Source organism: Bactrocera dorsalis, chromosome 2 (genome assembly GCF_023373825.1).
Source record: "Bactrocera dorsalis isolate Fly_Bdor chromosome 2, ASM2337382v1, whole genome shotgun sequence".
NCBI classification, from domain to species: domain Eukaryota; kingdom Metazoa; phylum Arthropoda; class Insecta; order Diptera; family Tephritidae; genus Bactrocera; species Bactrocera dorsalis.
In genome coordinates, this window is record NC_064304.1 from 88298506 (window position 1) to 88322361 (window position 23856).

General features: G+C 38.4%; 1 protein-coding gene across 3 annotated transcripts in view; it reads right to left on the reverse strand.

Moving 5' to 3' along the window:
• The window catches only part of LOC105229647 (furin-like protease 1), a 298513-nt gene that overhangs the window by 112269 nt on the left and 162388 nt on the right, over positions 1 to 23856 (reverse strand). For all 3 annotated transcript variants that reach the window (XM_049448292.1, XM_049448290.1, XM_049448291.1), the window contains one exon: positions 8043 to 9008. In XM_049448292.1, coding sequence (XP_049304249.1) covers positions 8043 to 8777 — 735 coding nt within the window. In that variant the 5' untranslated portion in view covers positions 8778 to 9008. The remainder of the gene's footprint in view (positions 1 to 8042; positions 9009 to 23856) is intronic.

Below are 23856 nucleotides of genomic sequence, written 5' to 3' on the forward strand. Positions count from 1 at the left end.
GAGTAGGTAGTTGGTTATATGAGGCAACCAAGGGAAAGCGCGTCTTATTTGCCTTTGTGGCGTATACTTAAAGCAACAAGCCTGAAGTGCATAAACAACACAATTGCAGAGAGATGCACAATACACAGTTAACTTCAACCGACTCATTTGTGGCAACTGCAACTAATGGCAGCCGGCGACGGAAGCTCACTTCCTAAACTACGCGAGAAGGATTCCAGGAATCCGCAGTTGGCGTGGAGGCAATACTTTAAAGCATTTGTTGGTGGAAGCAACTAGCGAGTAATTTCCAAAGATATTATGTACTACTTGGGATACAGTTGGATGTCGGGCAGTGAGCGGGAAGAGGGATGCATTATAAGTATTGTGTGTAATACGGTGCTTGTTTTCTCAAATTGATTGCATTCGTTGTGTTGAAGTTGCAGAGTGTTAGCTTTGACAACAAAGTTACGTCACTCAAGCAGACAACAAACTTTGGCTGACTGAAAATTTAAGTGGATTACCGAGACCAAAAAGGATAAAATAAATTTTAATTATATGGAATACTTTGGATACTAACTAAAATCTCTTCACTTTATAACACAAGCGAAACATTACGACTATTTTCACAGGCATCCAGTTTTTTTTAGATATATTGGGAACTTTGATAACATGTTATTACGAAGAGAGTTCCAAGCCATCTTCTTCTGTTTCTAACGAGACTTATTATTGAAATGCGGTTCCGACAAATGAGCAACTTTTTGTCAACGGAAGAACGTGTGAGATCGATATCTCAAAAACTGAAGGACGAGTTCGTATATATACAATACAGAAAGACGCACATTGCTAAATCGACTCAGCTCGTCACGCTGATCATATAGATATATATTGATATATATTTGATAGCGTCTCCGACGTTTCCTTCTGGTTGTTAAAACCGCAAATTTAATAAACCCTGTTCCGGATATAAAAACCACAATACAAAAATTTTGTTACTCAAAGCGCTACAGTCTTGTTAACCTCTCTCGAATTCGCATTTGCTCAGCTCAAATGCGCAATTAATATTAATAAGCTTGTCATAATTTCACGCGCCAGTGGAAGCGCTCAGCGTTGCAAAATTCACTTTCATACGCCAACGAGTGCTCACTCTTATCTTTTAATCCGAAAACTTCCGCCATTGAACTTTTGGCCTGACTTTGCTGGCCCCTTTCTGCGTACATCAATTCGGGGTGCAAGGAGCAGGAAAGTTAGCTCGTAAAAGCTAATTTACACTTTTTCCACCGATTGAAAATCGGTTCACTTTGACAACCCACCAACTACCAGCACCTCTATGCGCGCCAATAGTAATGAATTCCAATTTTATATTGCACTATTTTCCATCCCAAATCCATTCAAAGGGCACTGCAAGCATAGTTGGAAACTTTCATCAGAAAGTTGCTATTTGTTGTTGTGCGTGCTTGTGACTGCGCTTCGTGCATGGCAAGCAGAGAGGATGCAAGCAAAATTGACCCTCAAATTTTAACTTTTAATTAGATCACTCGAACTCGCATTGAAAGCGGCATGACTTTTGACGGGAGCAGAAGCGCCGGGAAGCTGCATTGCAAACTGTAAGGTGAGTCAATGTAACTATGGTGAGTTAGAGGTCGGAGGGATGGTGGAAGAATCGTATAGTTCGTTACAATTGCAATTGAATCATGTTGCGTTTGAAATGAGAGTAAAATAAACAGCAAAATATAATAATTTCGTTTGCTATCACATCCTATTTTACTTTATAATAATGCATTCCCTCGGCACCTTTTACTTAAAAACCTTTTTACAACGAGAAAGTTGTTTTCATTGAATTTTAACGGTAACCACTCGCCACGAGAGCCACTTGCGTTTTTGTCTGTTGCCAGAGTGCAATCGAGAGTTCAGTCAAAGTTGATTGCGCATTTCATTGGCTTCGCCAAATATTTTTCCTTTCATTTCAACGTCCATGATCGCCAAACTTATTTTCTACTTCAATTGATTGTATTAAATGTCCATAGATATTGTTGAGGCCACGACTATCGATCAGCAAGAAAAGAAGATTGAGTAAAAGATTTAAAGACTAATTTTATTTGTAAATTTGGATTTTTAAAATAAATAGAAACTTGGACATAAATTTGCAAAATACTAGTAAGATTTCGTCGCACGGCCCCAAGCTTCATCAAGGTTCTATTGATTTGCTTTTGTCGAAATTTTGCTACTCGCTGCTTTCTAATGAAGCAAACACAAAAGCAGACGCTAAAGACTTTTAATTCTATTAAATTGGGTTTGGAATTTATTATCTAAAAGTTTGATATATCGATATATACATACACAAGAGGACCCACTTATGTTTTACTGTGGCTCAAACATAGATAGTACTACTAATACCATCTATATGATTTCTATTTCTATTAGTTAGATTATAAGTATTAGTTAAGGAATAATCGCATTTTTGATGAAGCAACAAAAATGAATCAAAAAGCATTTCGTGCGTTAAGAAAGAATTGGTTTTTGGGGTAAAAATACTATTGAATTTGGGCTGTGCATCAGTGAAATCAATCGAGTCCAATCGATTGTCAGCCTGATGGACTGCATATTAAGAAACGGTTCTCAAGCGTGGAAAGACAAAAAAATCGGCTGGCAAGGTTATGGCATCAGTCTTTTGGGATGCCCGTGGTATATTATTCATCGAATGATAAATGAGCCAGTTTTAATTCATTGCATTGTGTATTTGATTGCAGTTCTATTCTACCATTCCCAATATTTAGCAATTTTATTATTTTTCAGGAAGGATCAGTTTGAAATTGTACGCATATATGTATTCATCGTTCCCGTTTAAATATTGCATTGCTCTGTGCAATGCTTCGAAAAGATTTCTGTATATATCAAATCTTTTATCAACACTTAAGTTATGCCGTTATGTTTTTATGCCAGACCTTTTGCAATTTTAAATTGCCTGTCAAGATACCCCCTCCAATAGTTAGCAGGTATGAAAAAAATGTTATAGCTACCCATAGATGTATTGAATCACCCAATTTATTACTTAAGAACGAACAACTCTGTCCACAATATAAAAACTTGATCCACAGATGTCGCCTTTTACTTTGGCATCGTCTTGTTTAATGCACGTTTACGCCAATTTAAGGTTTGAATATTGGATACTGCGATGGTAGCGCCATCTATCGGTCAAACATTCCAAAATTAACAATTGATTAAAAATGAAAAAATAATTTAAAAAACATTTTCCAGTGGACCAAATTGTAAATCTAAACCATTCTCGAATCTCCTTGAACATACACACAAAATTTCATCAAAATCGGTCCATCCGTTTAGGAGCAGTTCAAATGCAAACACACGGTCAGAAGATTTATATATATAAAGATATATATAGAGGAAGGAAGAATACATTTTCAAAGTAAACAATTGAAAAAAACTATACTTCGAAATAATATACCCATCGATATTGGTCAATATTAGGATAAACAGAGAGATTTTTGGAACCTATAATATACTAGTGGATCTGGCTACGCGTTGCTGTGGTATACATTTTATAGTATTATTATTCATATAATAAATTATTTCAAGTGAAAATTTTTTTTACGAATAAAGGGGAAAACCTTTTTGTCGGTATAAGAATCAGGTTTAATTTTGAATATGTTCGTAGAAATAAATTTCGTTGAAAAAATAACGAATTTAAGGCTGTTTTCTCAAAGTCTGGTTACCAGGCTTTCTGTCTAGTTAATAGAGATATCCGCTTAATAGACTGTCCATTTAATAGAGCTTTTAGTATTTTTTACTTATGAATTCTTTTTACCATTCTATCTTCGAAGTTGGTTCAAACTGGACACAGTGTGCTAAATTTTACTAAAATCGGTTCAGTAGTTTAGGAGTCCATCGCGGACAAACAACGTGACACGTACTTTTAATATATAAAGAAGATTTTCATAGCAAATTATTTACCATAATATCGGGTTTAGATTCAATATCCTTTAAGATAAAATTTTTTAATTGTCATCACCTTTTGCTCTTTCTTAAGAGGCCTTTTTTTAAAATGAACTAATAAATGAATTCATAAGCAAAAATTAATTTACTAAAAGCTTCTAACAAATAAAGTGACAGCAATATCGGGAATGGCAAGAACAACTTCTAATTCTGATGTAAGTAAAAATAGAAAAACGAGTTTGACATAAAAAACTAAATTAGATTAATTTGCACAATAAACATCATTTGCGAAATACTCATTTCTTTCCAAAAGACTTTTGCAGATCCCATGCGAAAGAGACCACTAAACTTCTAAATAGGCACATAATTTTCCAAAAAGTTCGTACTTTTAATTTTAATTTCAGTTGAAAAATCGATTGATTTTTACTTCAGCACATTGTCGTTTTAATTGTCGAAGATTAACTTCGTGACGAGATTCATCCACTTGCGTTAAACGAGCACGTCATTGACGTCGTGGTGTCCAGAACTTCAGTCTCACAGAGACGATTATGGCAAATGTCGTAAGCTGCTTATTAGTCCCAACTTTGCACCGGACCCTCACACTTTATTGGTGTCGAAGAGCTTTAATCGCACCTGGAAAGAGCACGCGCACCTAATTACACTTGCTCGTGCCTCAAACCACAGGTAAGTTTTACTTTATTGCGCTAGAAAACTGTTAATTTGAATTTAAGGAAACCCCAATTAAAAAGGTGAACTAATTTTATTTACCTGACAAAAGAGGACACTGATAAGGAGTAGACAAACGAATGGGGGTATAACGAGCAAATTATAACTTTTGGCAAAGCAAAAGAGAACAAAAAATATAAGTTGAAACAGAAAGAAAATAAAATGGCTGCCAACTTTGTAAGCCGACTTGCCTTTTTTGAATTTCCAGCCACTTTTCGCCACCATTACTTTGTGCTCTCTTTCCTTCCATCCGCTCGGGCGTCCGCCTTAACGGCACAAAACGACACAAACTTTCAATGAAGCGCAAATGAACTGTGCCCTCGCATTTGGCCTGCCGATTTGATTGCAGTCACACGTCCTTCAGTTGACCGCCTCCTCCGCCTAGCGAGCATCTACACAGGTATATGGGTGTCGTTTGTCCCAAGACCGGTGGCGAGGATTTTCTAAAATTTATTTGCTCTGTCACTTAGCCAGCCTAGTAAGACCCTCAATCGGGAGTGCTTTAAATGATAGGCTCAATGCAAAGTGTAATAAGAAAGTAATGGGGAGAGGAAGCAGCACCTGGGGTAGCAACAACTACAGCAATACTTGCTGCAGGTGACAATGTAGAGTCGCCAAAAGTTTTTACGACGTTTTTCTCGAGTGTCTGGTGCAATCAAAGCAAAAGGAAAACGAAATGCCACAAGGAATATTTCTGCCTTAACTATAAATTCATTGCCGTTCGCAATTGTCCTGCGCCAATGGGCTGTTGCCGTAACGGTGTGTAAAGGCAACATTGTTTCCACCTCAACTGCCAAGTGGGTGGCCCACGGTCGTCTCGTTTACTTATGTCATTTAAACTTTTGTTTGAATGCAACTCTACTTTCATTCCATCAAACCGCAAATCGCAAGAGCGGAGTTGAGGTCGTGCTTTTACAGGTATGTGTGGCGTGTATAAATCTTGTGGTTGTTGGCTGTGTGTGGAGCCTATAAACCAAATCTGTGGTTGTATCAAAGTTTCGCTCAATTTGACAGGCATTTAAGGCGTACGAGAAATTCGATTTACTTATAATACGAGTACATGGATATGCGTATATGTACACAAATGTAATTGCACAACAAACAATATGGCATTGAAACCTTTCGGAAAGGCTGGCATGGCTTGGCTTGTGTCACAGGCATTCAAAATATTTCGAACTAGAAAATTGGGATCAACAGTAGGGTTAAGAATAGTTTTGTAACGACAACTATTGAGCTCTACTTCTTTCAACACCAGCGACAATTCATTAATTTTCCTCCAGGTCACTTTAATCTTCCATTATTAACAAGTTAGTAGTGGATGGGATTTCTGGAAGGAGATAAGAAACAGATAAAGTGTGGACATGTGATTAAGGTCAGAGGAGAAAGCTTTATGTCCACTCCAGTACAGAATATAGTTGGTGAAAATGGTAGGTACTATATTTGCACTGCGCTTTGAAGACAGAGCGAAGAACTGAGACCAATCTGCTTTACTTGTAAAGATTTCTGTTGACAGGGTGTGTTTTGAGGCCATAACTGTATTAAACATATAAGTGCATATATGTAAGATATCTTGCCCTCGGCAAACGCTTACTTGGCAACAATTGCACCTGTCACCTTTCTGCACCGAGTGTGCAGTCAAGCAAATTGGGTCTGCGCACGTGTGTTAGTGTGCGTTGGCAGCACATTTTCGACAGTTAAACTACCCCAACAGCTTGCCAACTTACTGAGATCGAGTCGAGCTCGGGGATGAGCATACGCAAATTTGACTAACTTAGCAAATTTTTGATAACCATACTTTTTATTTGCGAAACTTGTGCAGAAGTCTGCTTTCGGACGCTTAGCGATAGCTCGTGCCGCAAAGAAGAAGTGGAGTGTGAGAAAATGTGAACGCACAAATATAAAGCATACAAAATAAATGCTCTGTTCAGCGCTCATGATACTCTGTGTAAACTCGCTTGTAGTATGTATTACAGATATGCTTCCTAAGTGTGTAAGTATGTGTGGGGGTGTATGTGTGTGTTGAGTCATCGAGCCAGCATAATCTTGTTAGGCGGCAAAGTTTACTACATAGAAATTTGTCCGACGGCAAAAAAGTTAGTTGTGTCAAGAAATAAAGTGCAAGAATAGCACAGAAGATGAAGAAGAAGCAGAAGTAGAAGCGGGTGAAGAAGCTAGAACCGTAGTTAGTGATGAAGTGAAAGTGGTAAAAAAAGGCAGGCAGAAATTTTCTTACACTCGACTGCAGCTTGCTGCTTGGCTGGCTGTTCAGTTGCCAAGCTGGATGGTGGGTCGGCGTGTCGGTTGGTTGGCTTGCCAGTCGAAGTCGCATTCTGACGGCTGCAATCCTTGCGTAATTTATGCGAGCAACGAGCGTTGAAGGCTTACAAGGCTTATACTTGATATAATAGAAAATATAAATTTTTGATGGAATTTGCATAATTTTTATGCGGCTGAGTGTGCGGATGAAATTGGAGAATAAAGTGCATTTCTAGCGCAGGAGCAGGAGCAGAGTAAACGATATATGCGTCCATGACAATGACAAGTGTGTGTATAAGAGAATAATCAGAAAAGTATATGAACGCTTCCGTGTCACACTTCTACCGAGAAAGGCAGGGCCCAGCATCAACACTTGTGTGCTTTGGAAATCGAATTTGTGGTCATTCCGCAGGCGCTTGAATCGTTAGCGGTGCTAATTGTCATGGCTTACTCTATAAATTACGTAACATGCAAACACTAAAGTGCAGATTATCTTCTTATGAGGAACGAGAGGGGATTTGCTCGGTATCCTTCGGAGGTTTGTTTTTATTACTTTTTGGGAGGGATGGTGAGGAATAATGGTAGCAGCTAAGCAATGAACAACTTAACAGAAGTTAAGTCGAGGATGAACTAATCATTACTGTTTGCTGTAAATGCTTTCTATATACATATGTGGTTTGTAAGAAGAAGCATTTCCGAGAAATGCCGTTATATGGAAGCGGTATGGATTGTTATTAAGCAACCTTTGCATGAACAAGTAAGAAAAGAAAATAATAAAATAACTGAAAATAAACCCTGTTTTCACTTAAAAATTAGACGATTAAAGTATAGCCTTACCCAGAAGCATGACTATACCCCATTAAACCCATTCATATAGGTTGGAATAATTCACGATTTTGCTATGCAGATTTTTTTATTCAGACTTTTTGAATTATTGGGCTGAGTACTACTTAGAATTCAAAATGAGTTCGGAACTGTTGACAAGGTACATTAAATTGATACATTGGGAAACTGAAAAGGAAATCTAAAGAGTAATGCAGTAAAGGAGAACCGATGAATATCAGAAAGTACCAAAAAAATAATGGCGCCACAATCACTCATTTTCTCTCAAACAATTGAACGTGCTCACTCACCTTGCCCATATTGACGAAACCGTGATCCCGGGCCACTTGATCGGCCACGCCGTCGTCACCGCTCGGTATATGCACCGCCCATGTGTGGGTATAATGCCCCGCCGCGCTTTCGCTGTCTGTCCCGCTGTCTCCTCTCTCCACGTAGTCCAGCTGGTATGTCGCACCGTCATCGAGCGCATTCGCCGCACCGCCCACAAGCAACACGCTCGCGTTGCTTACGATGGCGGCACTGACGCTCGGCACAATCACGAAACCGACATTCAAAGTACACAACAAAAACACTAAAAACACATTCAATTGCACACAATTTAATAAAATCCTATTTAAATGCAATGCAGCAAATGTCCGCGCTTTCACTTCGTGCTGCCGGCGGTGATGTGCATTGTTTGTTTGTATTTGCTGTTGTTGTGATAGAAAATGTCTACTCAGTGTGTTGGATGACGCAGCGAGTTCGGATTTACGTTTGCTATGCTGTCGTGGAATTATTAAATAACTACTTGTTTTTATTGTTGTTATTGGTTTTGTTGCATTAAGAAAACTTGCATTAGTATCACAATATTGTTGTTGCTTTTGGAGTGGAAGTTGCCCACTATTGGACGCCGCATGCGCAGTCACGGCACTTGGGTGCGCACGCGTGGCGTTTAGTGATGGAAAAGGTTTGCTTTTGTTTGGCGTGCTCTCGCGGGCGCTCTGTGCATTTTCCAATGAACTCCATCGTACGACGTCGTTTTTCATTGTGCGTGTGTTGGGCGCAGGATATTGCTGCTTTATAGCGAAAGCTTCCGAACTACCGATTGAAGTTATGACTGCTGTTCTTGCCGTTGTTGTTGTTGTTAGTTTTTCGTTTATACCTGGTTATTCGGAATAAAGAAACTGATATTTATGCGCAGAGTTGCATTGGCAGTCAATAAAACACGAGTACTGAGGCGTGATCACAGAAGGGAGCATATAAAATTTGATCTTCGCCTGAAATAAGAAAAATAGAGATCGAATTTCAATTAAAAATAAAAGCAAGTTTCTAAAACACTACTAATTGCATATTAAAACAAGTAAGGAAGGGCTAAGTTCGGGTGTCACCGAACATTTTATACTCTCGCATGATAAAGTGATAATCAAGATTTCATTATCCGTCATTTACATACTTTTTTATTTTGTTGTAAAATTAATTAGATTAGTGGTTCCTGAGTTATGGTTTTTGGTCCATAAATGGGCGACGCCACGCCCATTTTTAATTAAAAAAAAAAGCCTGGGTGCAGCTTCCTTTTGCCATTTCTTCCGTAAAATTTAGTGTTTCTGACGTTTTTTGTTAGTCGGTTAACGCACTTTTAGTGATTTTCAACATAACCTTTGTATGGGAGGTGGGCGTGGTTATTATCCGATTTCTTCCATTTTTGAACTGTATATGGAAATGCCTGAAGGAAACGACTCTATAGAGTTTGGTTGACATAGCTATAGTAGTTTCCGAGATATGTACAAAAAACTTAGTAGAGGGCGGGGCCACACCCACTTTTCCAAAACAATTACGCCCAAATATGCCCCTCCCTAATGCGATCCTTTGTGCCAAATTTCACTTTAATATCTTTATTTATGGCTTAGTTATGACACTTTATAGGTTTTCGGTTTTCGCCATTTTGTGGGCGTGGCAGTGGGCCGATTTTGCCCATCTTCGAACTTAACCTTCTTATGAAGCCAAGAAATACGTGTACCAAGTTTCATCATGATATCTCAATTTTTACTCAAATTACAGCTTGCACGGACGGACGGACGGACAGACGGACGGATGGACAGACAGACGGATTTCAACTCTACTCGTCACCCTGATCACTTTGGTATATATAACCCTATAGCTGACTCTTTTAGTTTTAGGACTTACAAACAACCGTTATGTGAACAAAACTATAACACTCTCCTTAGCAACTTTGTTGCGAGAGTATAATAAATGCAAAACAAGAAAGAAACGTTAACTTTGGCAACACCGAAGCGTTCTTCACAGGAGCATTTTTTATAGCAAAAAAGTATAAAAAGATCTTTGCCTTGTTTTTGATCGGCCAGTTTATACGACAGCTATATGCTATAGTGGTCCGATTTGAACAATTTCTTCGGAGATAGCATTACAGCGTTCGGTTATTGGAATCTCATATACATTCCACGTAAAAGAGTCTGCAGTATTAATTTTAATTAACTAACACTTTGTGAACGAAATTTATTGGCAGTTAATTGCTAACTAATTCTAATATATTATTTTTTGTAATCTGAAATGAATATCCTTTTGCGCACGATTTCACTGCTGCGCCGGAAAGCCTTGGCAAACAAAACACAACAAGCGAATAGCAAATATTTACTGTTAATCTAACTGCCAACAACAGACATTTATTGTATTTATCTAAGTGAAATATGTCAACTTAATCTGGATACATATGTTCTATTCACCATACGCTCAGTCCCAGACAAACACAATTATGTATAGATATAGTAGATTGACAACATACACACAAACATATGGAAATGTAAAAAACTAGCAAATAAATTAGCTGATACTCCGAAGTGAATCACAGAGTGGTTTCATGCGCCCGCGGCGTGACTGATAGCTAAGGAGTAGGGAATTTAATTATCAGTCAAATAGCCAAACCGTCACAGTGACATAGCGCAGAAGTTATAAATCACATGACAAGCGGCGCTTTGTGCCATGTGGAGGGAGTTTCAAAGCTATTAAACCGTTCTAGGCGCTCATGAGTTCTCGTATTAGTGTTAGTGTGTGCAGAATCGGGTGGGCGAGTACAAAGCTGTGTGTATTTGTAGTGGTGGCGTTTATCATTTGTCATGTTGTGACAGTTGTTAGTTTACATATTTTGACACTTGTCAGCTAAGGAACGAGATTTGCAGCAGCCGCAGCTCGAAGCGTTCGCAAGCGTAACTGACATGAATGACAAGTAATCTATGTAGCCGACAGCATCAGCGTCTGCAGGCCGGTAGTCTATTATCATCAAAAACATATGATGTCCTTTGAAGTCATCAAACATATTGATTGACAATGTCCTAGTCTGCTGACATTTTTACATATACTCAACAATTTGTTGCAAATGAAAGCAGACTATACGGCTAACGGCAACTTGGCTTACCACTTGGATCATAAGAGGCCGAATTTCGTTGTCCCCGCCTTACACTGGTATAAGTTTAGCATTATAAGGGTCGGCAATAAATTGCGGATTCAGCTACCAGCTGATTATTTACATTATCTGATGTATATGCATGCGCTTTGCTCGCCATGCGCACACATACAACCACACTTCCAGCTAGACGCCTAATCTTATCTCTGGTAATGTCGGTTTATCCGATATTTGGTGATTACATTTGCTGAACATTAATAGTCATCAAACATCAAGAAATCATATATATGTATGTACATACATATAAACCCTCACGAAATGCAAATGCACATATATCCATATATACATATATTGCTACACATATACTTTCATATATTTAATTAGAACTATTTGGCATTTTGGTGGAGGGCTGTTTGTCCACGGAGCTTTGGCGGTCAATACTAATATGTCGGTGACTTGCTTTGCTTGCTTTTGGGCTATTAAAGTGTCAGCTATATATGTACATTGCAATGGCAAGCGATAAGTAGAATAGTTTACTGCCATTTTGGGTCTATACATACCGGTAAGTTAAGCTCTAGTACACTGTACAATTATTCCTTTTAATGAGATGGGGAATAATATTTTCCGCTAAATAGCGCAGTTGTCACAATATACTACTAATTAGCTTTGGTCGCCAGCCACAACTTTTTAAAGTTGTCTTTAGGTTAAAAAAAATACTCTCTCGAGAGCTAAAACTGCCATTTTGTCTTTGTTATTCCTCTTTGATGGCGTAGACACCGTTTACGTGGTTATAGCCGAGTTAACAACAGCGGGCCAGTCGTTTTCCTTCTTTCTCAATTTGGCGCCAACTCGAGATATCAAGTGCAGTCAGGTCCTTCCCCCCTGACCTCTCCAGCGGAGTGGAAGTCTTCCTCTTCTTCTGCTTCAGCCGGCGGGTACTGCGTCGAATACTTTCAGAGCTGGAGTGTGCTCTTTCATCCGAACAACATGACCTAGCCAGCGTAGCCGCTGTCTTTTAATTCGCTAAACTATGTCAATGTCGTCGTATATCTCATATAGCTCATCGTTCCATCGAATGCGACATTCGCCGTGGCCAACGCGCAAAGGAGAATAAATCTTCCGCAAAACCTTTCTCTTGAACACTTCTAAGGCCGACTCATCAGATGATGTCGTTGTCATTGCCTCTGCACCATATAACAGGACGGTAATAACGAGTGACTTATAGATTTTGGTTTTTGTTCGTCGAGAAAGTACTTTACTTCTCAATTGCCTACTCAGTCCGAAGTAGCGCCTGTTGGTAAGAGTGATTCGGCGTTGGATTTCAAGGCTGATATTGTTGTTGGTGTTACTTTTGCTTAAGTTTTATTATTATTTAAATAACTAGTTTTTTGGTCGCTACACGTTGTGAATATATGTATATATCGATTAATGCGAAAGCTTTAAAAGAACGAATATATTTCACTTGTAAAAAAGCAAAATTATTTTAATAAAAGAATATATGTATGTACATTTAATAATGAACACTTTTTCAAATATCAGACAGCTACTCCGAGACATCTCCCCTGCGAAAATAATACTATAATAATACACTTGCTGTCATCGTTACTGTCACTTTGCCTACAAAAGCAGCTGAGAATATGCTGACAAACTCACAGAGCTAATAAATGAAGGACTTTAAGCGGATAAATTGGAGACATAGCTTTTTTGCAGCTGACCAAACTTATTACAATTAATACATACATATTTATACGAGTATGTGCATGTCGAGAGGCGCTTCGTGGCTAGGCTCAGGCATGTTAAGTGTGAGTGTGCAATGTCAAAAGCAGTCAAAGCACCACTCAAGTCAGGCTTCATGTCAAAGTTCAAAACTACTTAAGTTTGACAATTATTCGCACTTATGTTATGCTTCGCATATACAAGCACAATACATGTGTGTTAGTAACAGTGGGGCATACATGCGAGCGGCGGCATACTTTCATAGGGCAAATTACGAGAGAGAAAGCAGCAAAAAATAAAAAAAAACAGAAATAAAAAGGCAACAAAGTAAGTATAAAGTAGCAAATGAACGAGACACAGAGGGGACTGTGTAGCCTAAAGACAACACCGACGCACTTGTAAACACCCATCAAACACCACAAAACATTTTTTGAAATTTCTGAAAATTTTTATTAGAAAAACCAATTTTTGTAGAAAAGTTGATCGTTATTGAGTAAGTACGAGTACAATATAAAGTATTGTTCTGACGACAACTACTAAAAATTGCATGAATATGGGTTTTACCAAAAGCAGTTTAGCTTGCAATTTAACCGTGTGATGATTGAGTTGCAGAAGATGAAGGCTCTTCATTTGAGTTTATCGGCATTAACCAAAATGGTTTGTTGGGTACTTTTCATGTCACATACCATGTGTAAGTAGGTGTGTAAGAGGTACATGAATGTATTCATGGCGACACGAAAGTGCACTTATTTAAGTTGAAAAGGCAAATGTCAAACAAACCACAAAACGTCAGCAATGCGAACAAAGTATGCTTATGCGCTGAAAGAAGTGCAAAGGCAGAGTGGAAAAATGAAATAAAGTGGATTGTGGCAGTTTGGGCGCACAAGGCGTACATATGTATGTACATGAAGAAATGAACTTGGTTTATGACCTTGACCCAGCCGGCGTAGTGAGTGTGTATGTTTTCAGACAGTAATGTATAGATATGTATATATTCCATTAATAATATGATCAAAAGTTACAGAGACATGCTCGGAACATATTATAGCGGTTATTGTACACAATCTTCTTCTTCTTAATTGGCGTAGACACCGCTTACGCGATTATAGCCGAGTTAACAACCGCACACAATCAGACTCTTAAATTTAATTCATTTATTTTATTGTTTAATTCTTTTAGTACGGCCATTCATCGGGAAATACAAGTACAGTACAGGTATATGCTAACTATTTTTGCTCTACTTTTGTAAGTCAAGCGGACCTCTTGTACTGAACATCACTTGCGTCATAGGCCCAACATTTGTGCCAATTCGCTGCTCGAGCTGCACTTAAGCATGAACAAACGTGTCAAACTGTTGCGGCATTGTGGCATCAATGACCTAAGCGAGCACTTTATGATTCTGATCTCGTGCTGCAATCCTCAAAGTAACCCTTGCTAAAATGAAACTTTTTCACACAACGTTTCGACGCTTGTCTAACTGGACAGTCACAAAGGACAGAGTTAACTGAAACAGAAACGGGCGTTAACCATCACGCCAAGCTGTTTACTACAACCTTAAAAAAAAACCAAAAAGTTAATGGAAAAAAATCCTTTAACACTGCGAATGAAAGCGAATTGTTGTACGCAAAAAATCACCTCTCTTGCAGCAAAGAGTCGCACACACACGAATCATAGTTTTAAGCGCACGTCAGAAGTAACAACCAAATGGCGTGCTTTTGTTTTGAACACTTGAAATGCAGACACACACCATCACACAAACTCAGTCCGAATGTAAACGTCAAATTGCTTGTGTGCCTGTGTGTGTTCAACTGGCTTTTAATGGGTGCTGACAGCTTTTGTACGCGTTGATTGAAGTTTAGTCATGCGCTCACAAATATGCTAGCAATTAGCATATCACAGCTTGCCACACTACTGTCCCGCCCATTGTCGAAAGTTAAAATTTATTTCGGGCCAGCGAGTCGCTTTAACATGCCCACATACTTGCAACGTTATTGAAACAAGGCATTTGTATTGTTGCGCTGCATATTTGTAGGCGCGCACGCGACTATTGTTCATGAAAACAAAACAGTGTAACGGTATCTCCAAGATTGCTTTATATTTGGTCAGGTGGATTTGGTACATATGAGGCAATGTGCGCCCAGCATTGTTATCAGCTGTTTGTCCTGTTGCACACGTTGTTGTGCATTTTTGGCGAACAAAGTAGAAAGTGATGCGTGCATTATGCACTTGAAGCGGCACAGAAAATAACTCAAGTGCAAGGTGCATAGATAATAGTTCTCATGAAACAGCGCATACTTGTGCATCTAGTGCCCACACGCATAAACAGGCGTAAATGCAGACAAATCGTCACAATTTAGTCAGAAACATGATTTTATGTGTAAACTCAACAGATTTACTCACTGTATGCAAGCATGCCGGATTGTATGTGCATAAGTTGCATACTTTTGGGGGCAACCACCCGTAATGAACTTACCGTTCTAAAATTACTTAATAAAAATTTTTTTTCCATTTTAAAATTTTCGTATCAAAGCTCCTGGCTGTACTTTTAATTAAAGCTTAAGGCTGCTGAAATTTCCAAATTCGATGAAGCATATTTTTGAGAGCACTCGAGCGTGTTGCGAAATTCATTTTGGAAATGCATGCACTTTAAAGCTTTACAGGTACATTTTTATTTCATTGTACATAATTTTCAAAAGTTAACAGCTTTGAAGTATCTCTTTCACGATTTTCTTAAAGGTATGCCAGTACAAAACGAAATAAAACCAGTTTTTAAACAAATTTAATCTTTAAATTATAAATCAGCCTTTAGGTCTCCAAATGATGTTTATCTAAAACATATACCGTAATCAGTGTGCGGGAGATTTCTCAATGAATAGCGCTCTTACAATATCCGTTTGCCGTTATTGTATGCTTACAAAAGCATACTGCAGGGCGCAGAGATTATCTGCTTCCACAAATACAAGCAGACACACATACTCGCAAATGCATATCGCAAATCTCATAACCCTTTGGCGGAATTTTGAGTAATTTATGCATTTAACGGTGGAAACGGACAAATATTTACATAAAGCAAAGGAAATAGTTGCAGGGACGAATAATTTATGACGGCGAGAAAAGCGAATAGCACTCCAAGCTCAAAATAACCAAAGTAAACACACACACACACATGCACAAATACAAATACGCGTTCATTGTATACCATGAACACACATGCGTCTGCATATGTATGTATGGATGAAAACTTTATTTCTGACTCGCTGGTTAATTTTGTAATAAAGTTTTCGAAACGCTAATCTGGCTTGGGCTCAAAGTAAAGCCAAAAGTCAAAGCTGCCGTAATAAGATAACTAATAAGACTGTGCTTTGTATTTTGCTGCACGTTTTCTTTCTTCCACTTCTTTCAGTTCGAAGGTAAGATCTCGTTTGTTTTCTTAGTAAAAATTGCTGACACCCAAAGGCAAATATGAGCTCGTTAAAAACTTTGGCAAAGCAGCGCTCACGAAGGCAACACAGTCGAATATTGAAGCAGCAAAGTTTTAGCGAAGCAACAGCGCGCCTGAGCGGGCGTGGGTGGATGCAGATCCCCAAATTAAAAGCTGCATGCCGCAGGAGAATAACCCAAAAGTGAACTTGTAAATAATTGTACTTATGCAAATATAAATGTATTTGAATGTGTGCGTGTGTGTTTCTCCAAAGCCACTGACAGGCAGCGCGCGATGTGAGCGAAAGCTCAAACAAAAACATCAAATATATTCATATCACAGTTACGAACACAATAACATACAGTGTGTGCATATACAATGAAACATATAAACTGTGTATGAATGTACGTGTGTGTAGCCTGCAGCAGAAAAGTTTTCACCTAGACTCAAGTTGAAGTAAAACTTAAGTCAAAGAATGACGACGCGATCAGACGAGGCGACGAAGGACGCGCTAAAATGTCTGAGAGAGTATTGGGGACAGAGAGCGATGGAGAGAGAAAGCGCTTTTGCGCGTATAGAAGGCACGGCGGTGCTGAGAGAATGGCAATCCCATTGAAAGTATTGCCGGCTTAAGTAACACCGTAAGCATTAAGGTTCACACGTGAAATTAATGCAATTGTCGTAATTTATTTTACAGTATTATTTCGTGGGCAAAAGTCAGAGATATGAGAAAAATATAAATTTCGAGATGTACTGCAATGCTAATGCGGAAGACAATAGTTAGCTGACAAGTCTTAAAGATCTTGATCTGACCATAAAATTGGTGTAACGAGTTCGACATGTGGTTTTCGTGAACCATCGATGACACCGTTTTGACAGAGCATATAAGAAATTATGCCCTTTTTGATTAAACTAAAATCATGTTATTAGTTTTTATAAAAATTTGAAATCTCGTGAAATATTTCTGGCACTTAACTATTCGTGGCATGAATTTATGGGATCTGAACATTTCATACACTTATACATAGGCTGCTATATATATTTCTGGACTAGGCAACACTTAGTGTGTAATCTGACATTTCCATTGGAAAGTTTGACATTTTTTAGCATAACATCACTCAGAACGTTTTGTCATTTAATCGTGAATTGTTTTATTTACAGGGAATTAAAAAATTCATCTCGGCCAAAAAATGGAATTAACTCGTGAACATTTTCGTGCGATCATTTTTCACAACTTTCGACGTGGATTATCACGACAAGAGTGCATCGATGAACTAAAATCTTTATATGGCTATGAAGCACCATCCTATAGCACTGTGAAAAACTGGTACAACGAATTCAATCGTGGTCGACGCTCGCTCAAAGACGAATTCCGTGAAGGTCGTCCAAAAACAGCCGTTGTGCCAGAAAACATCGATGCCGTACGTGAACTGATAATGCAAGACCGTCATGTAACATACCTTCAGATAGAGGCATGCCTATGCATTTCTCCCACCAGCATACATTCGATATTGCATGAACACCTGGCCGTAAAAAAGGTTTGTTCTCGTTGGATCCCGCACAATTTGACAATCGCTCAAAAAAGGCTCGTGTGGATTGGTGTAAAGAAATGCTGAAAAAATACGATCGCGGTGCTTCAAAAGACGTTTATAAGATCGTCACAGGTGACGAATCATGGATCTATGCGTATGAGCCCGAAACAAAACAGCAATCGACCGTGTGGGTCTTCCAAGACGAGCCAAATCCAACGAAAAAACAAAACAAAAAAAAAAAAAAACATTTTCGTTGATAAATATTCCTATTTTCATTATTAGGCCAGAAATATATTTATCAGCCTTCGTATGTCCACACACATACGCACTATTCCAATCTGCCCAAGAATTAGCATTACTTCACTATCGGTATAACTGACTGATTTCAATATGTATACGAGTACAAATTTTTCAGTGGAAAATGCGAATAAAGTTATTTATTCTATTCGATTATGTGAAAACTGTTAATTTCCGAACAAATCAATAACATTACCGGGCTGAAACGCTGGTTGACCAAATGCAAATAAAAATGGCGGAGAACGGGAAAAGATCAGGTAACTGAACCCCCAAATGCAAGTAATGTTGAATATCTGGCGGCGAGTAAACAAATGGAAGCTAAAGCTTCCAGCAAATCGGGTAAATTGCGCGTTTAATATTTCATGGACCCACGCTTGCCCAACAATTCAATTTATTTGGAAATGACTCATTCTATTGCGCGTATTATTATGTGAGCATATTCTCAGCTATCCATTGTTTATTTGCTTGCGCGCGCATTAATATTTATTATAATTAAGAATTTCATGTGCGTACGCCACACAGACATGCCACACATACATGCGTGCATATGCTTATATTATATACATATGTATGTATGTATATGAATTTATGTGCGAATACTGATGGCCTGCGGAGATAAACCAGATGCCATTAAAGCGGCATGGTAATTTATTGCTGTCGTTTGCACTAGTTGGTGAACTCGCCTGTAGCCGATGTAATTGCATCAGACCTTAAACTAGAAATAAGTTCATACCTGCGGTTTGCTAATAAAGTTGTCGGATTGTTTCGGTTTTGGTAAATGGCCTCATCAATAAATAATATTAAATAATAGATAAATATCGATTAATTTTTTCGTTTTATCCCATTTTTCCGAGAATTTTAAGATTAATTAGAAAAGCTATTTTTCAACTAAAATGCTCGATGGACTTAAGTTTCGAGTTTACATTGCGCTACTAGAGAAAGGAGAGATAGGAAGTATATATCAAGAACGGTATGTTGATCGCGAGTTCTATTTTTGTTTCATCACCGGTACCAGTCAACATAAACATAAATATTTGTATCTACAAAACTGAGTTGCTGAGGGTTAGAACTGCAGGGCGTATGCGGCACCAGCACAGCGGTCACTCAACCTCCACGGCGGATACGCAACTTGCAATGCTTTGTACTCGTATGTGTAATATCCATCGTTCGCTCATTGTAGACAACTAGGAGCCTCTCAAATTGAGAATATTGAAAAAAGGATTAAGCAGAAGTACAAACGAGCAGCAGATTATAAAATATTGACATTTATATAAATATTGATGAACAGATGTAGGCATTTATGCACAAATATATGTAAATATTCATATATTTCCTTTTCTTTTATTTTATATATGAAAGTAAAAGCTTTCTTGGCAGTTTCAGTTTCATTTCTGATTATATAATTGATTGCTTCTGTTTGTTATGTTTTTAATACAAACTCAATTTCCTGTTCCCGGCGCTGCAAACAAACATAAAAATATAGCATGTATGTATATGTATATATATGCTACATATAAATTGCATATATAATTTAATCTCCTTGACACTTATGTAAGTCATGCAGACCTATTATAGGATAATAAATTATTTTTGGCAATAATGCCTTTAACCCTTAAAACTTAAAGTTCAATAAATGAATAAATAAGTGTAGGATGGACATAAAATTTTACATCCAAGGTACAAGAGGTTAGTAGCCGATATTACAATTGCCTGAGGTGAGTGGCACCGCTTATCGTTAGGTGAAAATCTATATATCCAAACCTGCCTAGCCAATTTTACCAAATTTGTTGGTGAAATTGTCAAAGAATGAGCGGATTCGGACAAACCACGCCCACTTCCTATGTAACACATATTTAAATTTCATCTGATCCATTCAATTTCCAGTATACAAATAAAGCAGCCATGAATAAATCGGGTTTAAATAGTGTCCTTTAGGTAAATAGTCCGAAAACAAATGAAAGCACAGTGGACTTGACCCCAAATGTAAACAAAAGTTGTTTAAATGTAAATAAAGGCGTCAGTGGCCACATAAAATATAAAAGGCTGCGACTTGGCTAAAGGCCGGAAGGCCTGTCGACGAAAATTGCGATAAAATCGCTGAATTGGTCGAAAGAGACCGGCATAGTAGTCATCAAACCGTTATAAATCATTTGAAGAAGCTTGGAGTCACTAAGAAGCTCGATGTATAGATGCCACACGAATTGATTCAATAAAAATATCGCAAGACTTTTTTGACAATCCATTATGTAAACAATATTTAAACATTGATCCCAAATGTAAACAAAGGTTATTGACTTTGCTAAATGTAAACAAAGGTTGTGGACTTTGCTTAACGTAAACAAACCATGATTGGCTCCATAAAATGTAACAAACGGGTCATTGACCTCATATTGTAAACAATGGGTACATTGACCCCAGAAAATGGAAAAATGTGTCATTGATCTCAAATGAAAACAAAGGATATTGACTTGATTAAATCTAACCAAAAACGTTATCGATCTCATAAAATGTAAACAAAGAGGTCAGTGATCGCAGTTCAATATAGTGACAGTATTTTCATATAAAAGCAGTTCCTATAACCGGACATAAGTACGTTCCCATGATCGGACACGAACACCGTTTTGTTAACATTTCGTTCAAATTATCTCTGATAAACGGAACAATATGCAAAATGATCACAGCAAACAAGTTGTTTTGCGGTTGTGCTCTTCCGTGGAGCAATGGGACTAATGGGATAATTTGCATTGGCACTGGCTGAAATTGGCTCGCAATTATTGGTTCAATAGAAATCGAGTTTTGTGTTAAGAAGATATTTTAAACACTTGGTTTGCCACTGTTTCGCTGCTTTGATCCTCGCAAGTTTCAAGAGTATACATAAAGTGTTCGAAATGAATGAATGTCCGAACACTCTTACTTGTTATTTGTTTCCAACCCGGTAGTCTTGAGATTTGTTGTTATTTTTTAGTCCAGTATTTGGGATTATAGAATAAATAAAAAATTGCAATTCAAATATCGATTTAACTATTGTATTTAATGCAACCTCACCTCTGCAGACTGTGGTTGATATTTTGGTTCCCATTGCCGTATACGAAAACGCAATTAAAGCAACAAGGCAGCGAAGTACGAAAAAAACGGAAAAGTGCGCATTTGTTTGTATATATGAACTCTCGCGTGTGTAACGTGCTGTATTTACCGTGTAAACAATGCTCGGTAGTGACAATTGATTTGTAGCAACAATAGATGTTAAATCAACGGTATAACATCACAAAACACGACGTGCAAGAGAAAAAGCAAGTTTGAGGATTTGTGGAACTACTAGAAAGCTCCACAATGACTTCACGCACGTACGCATGCAAGCACGCACGCACGTACGCAATTACACAAATCTCACGCAAATCAAGCTTTGCATACAAAGGCACTCTTATTCCCGCTCAACAGGGTTATATGTATATACGAGGGCTGTCCGATAAATAACCGACCTAACCATGATGCACGCGACTTTTTCAAAATTTTTTTTTTTACTTTTCTACATAGTCTCCTTGTAACTCCACACACTTCTCCCAGCGATGCTCCCATCTCTGCAACCCTTCCAAATAGTACTTGGCGTCTTTGTCCGCAAAATACGAGTTCACGAAAGAGATTGCCTCCTCATTTGACGAAAATCTCTGGCCGCCGAGCGCAGTTTTAAGTTGAGGAAACAAAAAAAAGTCGCTTGGTGCTAGATCCGGTGAATAAGGTGGATGGTCAAGCAGTTCGAACCGCAATTCGTGGATTTTCGCCATGGCGACTGTTGAGGTGTGAGATGGTGCGTTGTCTTGGTGGAACAAGACTTTCTTTTTTTGCAAATGTGGCCGATTTTTCGAAATTTCTTCCTTTAGCTTGTTCAATAATGATGCGTAGTATGCTCCTGTTATAGTTTTTCCTTTTTCAAGATAGTCGATAAAAATAATTCCATGGCTGTCCCAAAAAACACTCGCCATCACTTTCCCAGCCGAATACACAGCTTTAGGTTTTTTTTTAATCCACTGTTTAGATTGGTTTTTTGTTTCGGGCGTATAATGATGAATCCAAGTTTCGTCTACAGTTATCAATCGGCTCCAAAACTCGGTCTTATTGCCTCTAAACTGAGCCAACAGAGCGCTGGAAATGTTCATGCGCGCACTTTTGTGGTCTAGCGTAAGCAAACGCGGCACCCAACGCGCGGACAGCTTTCTCATGCCCAAATCTGGGTTTAATATGTGACAAACAGTTTCTTTTGACATCTTCATAATCTCAGCTATTTCCCTAACTTTAATCCGGCGGTCGTCTAGTACCAATTGATGAACTTTAGCGATGTTATCGTTAGTGGTTACAGTTTTTGGACGCCCAGGACGTTCATCATCTTCCAAGCTCCTGCGACCACGTTTAAATTCAGCTGCCCAAAATTTTACGGTGGTAAACGATGGTGCAGAGTCACCATACACAGAGTCCAACTCATCTTTGATTTGTGAAGGCGTATTGCCTTTCAAAAATAAAAATTTAATTACAGCTCGATATTAAATTTTTTCCATTTTGGGGAAATCACCGAAATAGACTCACAAAAACGACTGTCAACAGATAATTGCGCAAGATAAATTTCTGAAATTTTGGCGAGTAGCTATTACAATATACACAATTTGAAGTAGAAACTTTTTTTTCAGATGTGCCGCTAGCTTCACGTTGAGGTCGATTATTTATCAGACAGCCCTCGTACATGTGCGTTTTTCACAAAAAAAATGCAAAACGATTTGATAGCTCTGAAAAAAAGTCCTGTTCGTTGAAAAATGCTAAAGGTTTGCAGCATTAATAGCTCAGGCATTTAAGTATGGCAGGAAAGAGTACACGCCTAAGTGCATGCAGAGCATTTCGCACCATATGCATTGGTCACAGCGTAGGAAGGCTGCAACTTCCAAAGCGCTTTACAGCAATTAAGAAATATTGTGAGTGCCGTTATCATTTAAGCGCAATTGAAACCAATTATCAGTTCGCTTTGTAACTTGAAAAGAACACGGTGTCCCACTTATTCTGTGATATACGTAAATCATGGAAATGCGCCCCTATGTGTGGGATCTTTTTGTACACTATATTGTGTGTAAAATATTTTGTGGCCGAAAATTATACTTCTATAAATTTATTTGGATGGATTTATTTTAACTTCCAGATATGTAAAGAAAACAAGCCTACCACTTAATATATTGACTTTTGTTTTTGTTGCTGTTGCCAGTGGCAACTTCATCAGAAATTTGCCTGAAAATTTCAGAAGCTTGTCTGCGCCAATTTTTCAACATCACTCAAATGCATTTTTTGCCAACTCAGGTCGCAAATTTATGCCATAATTTCTGCAAGAAATAAATGTGTATTTCCATGCTTTTAGGCCTCATGCGTTTCCAATTGTTATCTTGCCGCACTTTATGGTATATTTTTTCGCTGCTCACCATTCACCATTTCCAAGTGAGCCAATTTTCGTGCATCAACAGTCAGCGCTGCTTCAGCGTCAGCGGTTTCTTCCCGCTTCGGTTGCTGGCGCTCACAAGTAGGCAATTTGGTGTGCATGCAAGCGGTCGTTATGGATTCGCGTTGTCGGGAGCTGAGTGCATTTTACATACTGTCTGTGGCTGTTGCAGAATGTGGCTGCCATTGTTTGGCAACCGATGGTGTGTTTTATCTTCGATTCCGCGACAGCTTGCGTTTAAGGCTTTACTCCCGCACGATAACAAGCACCA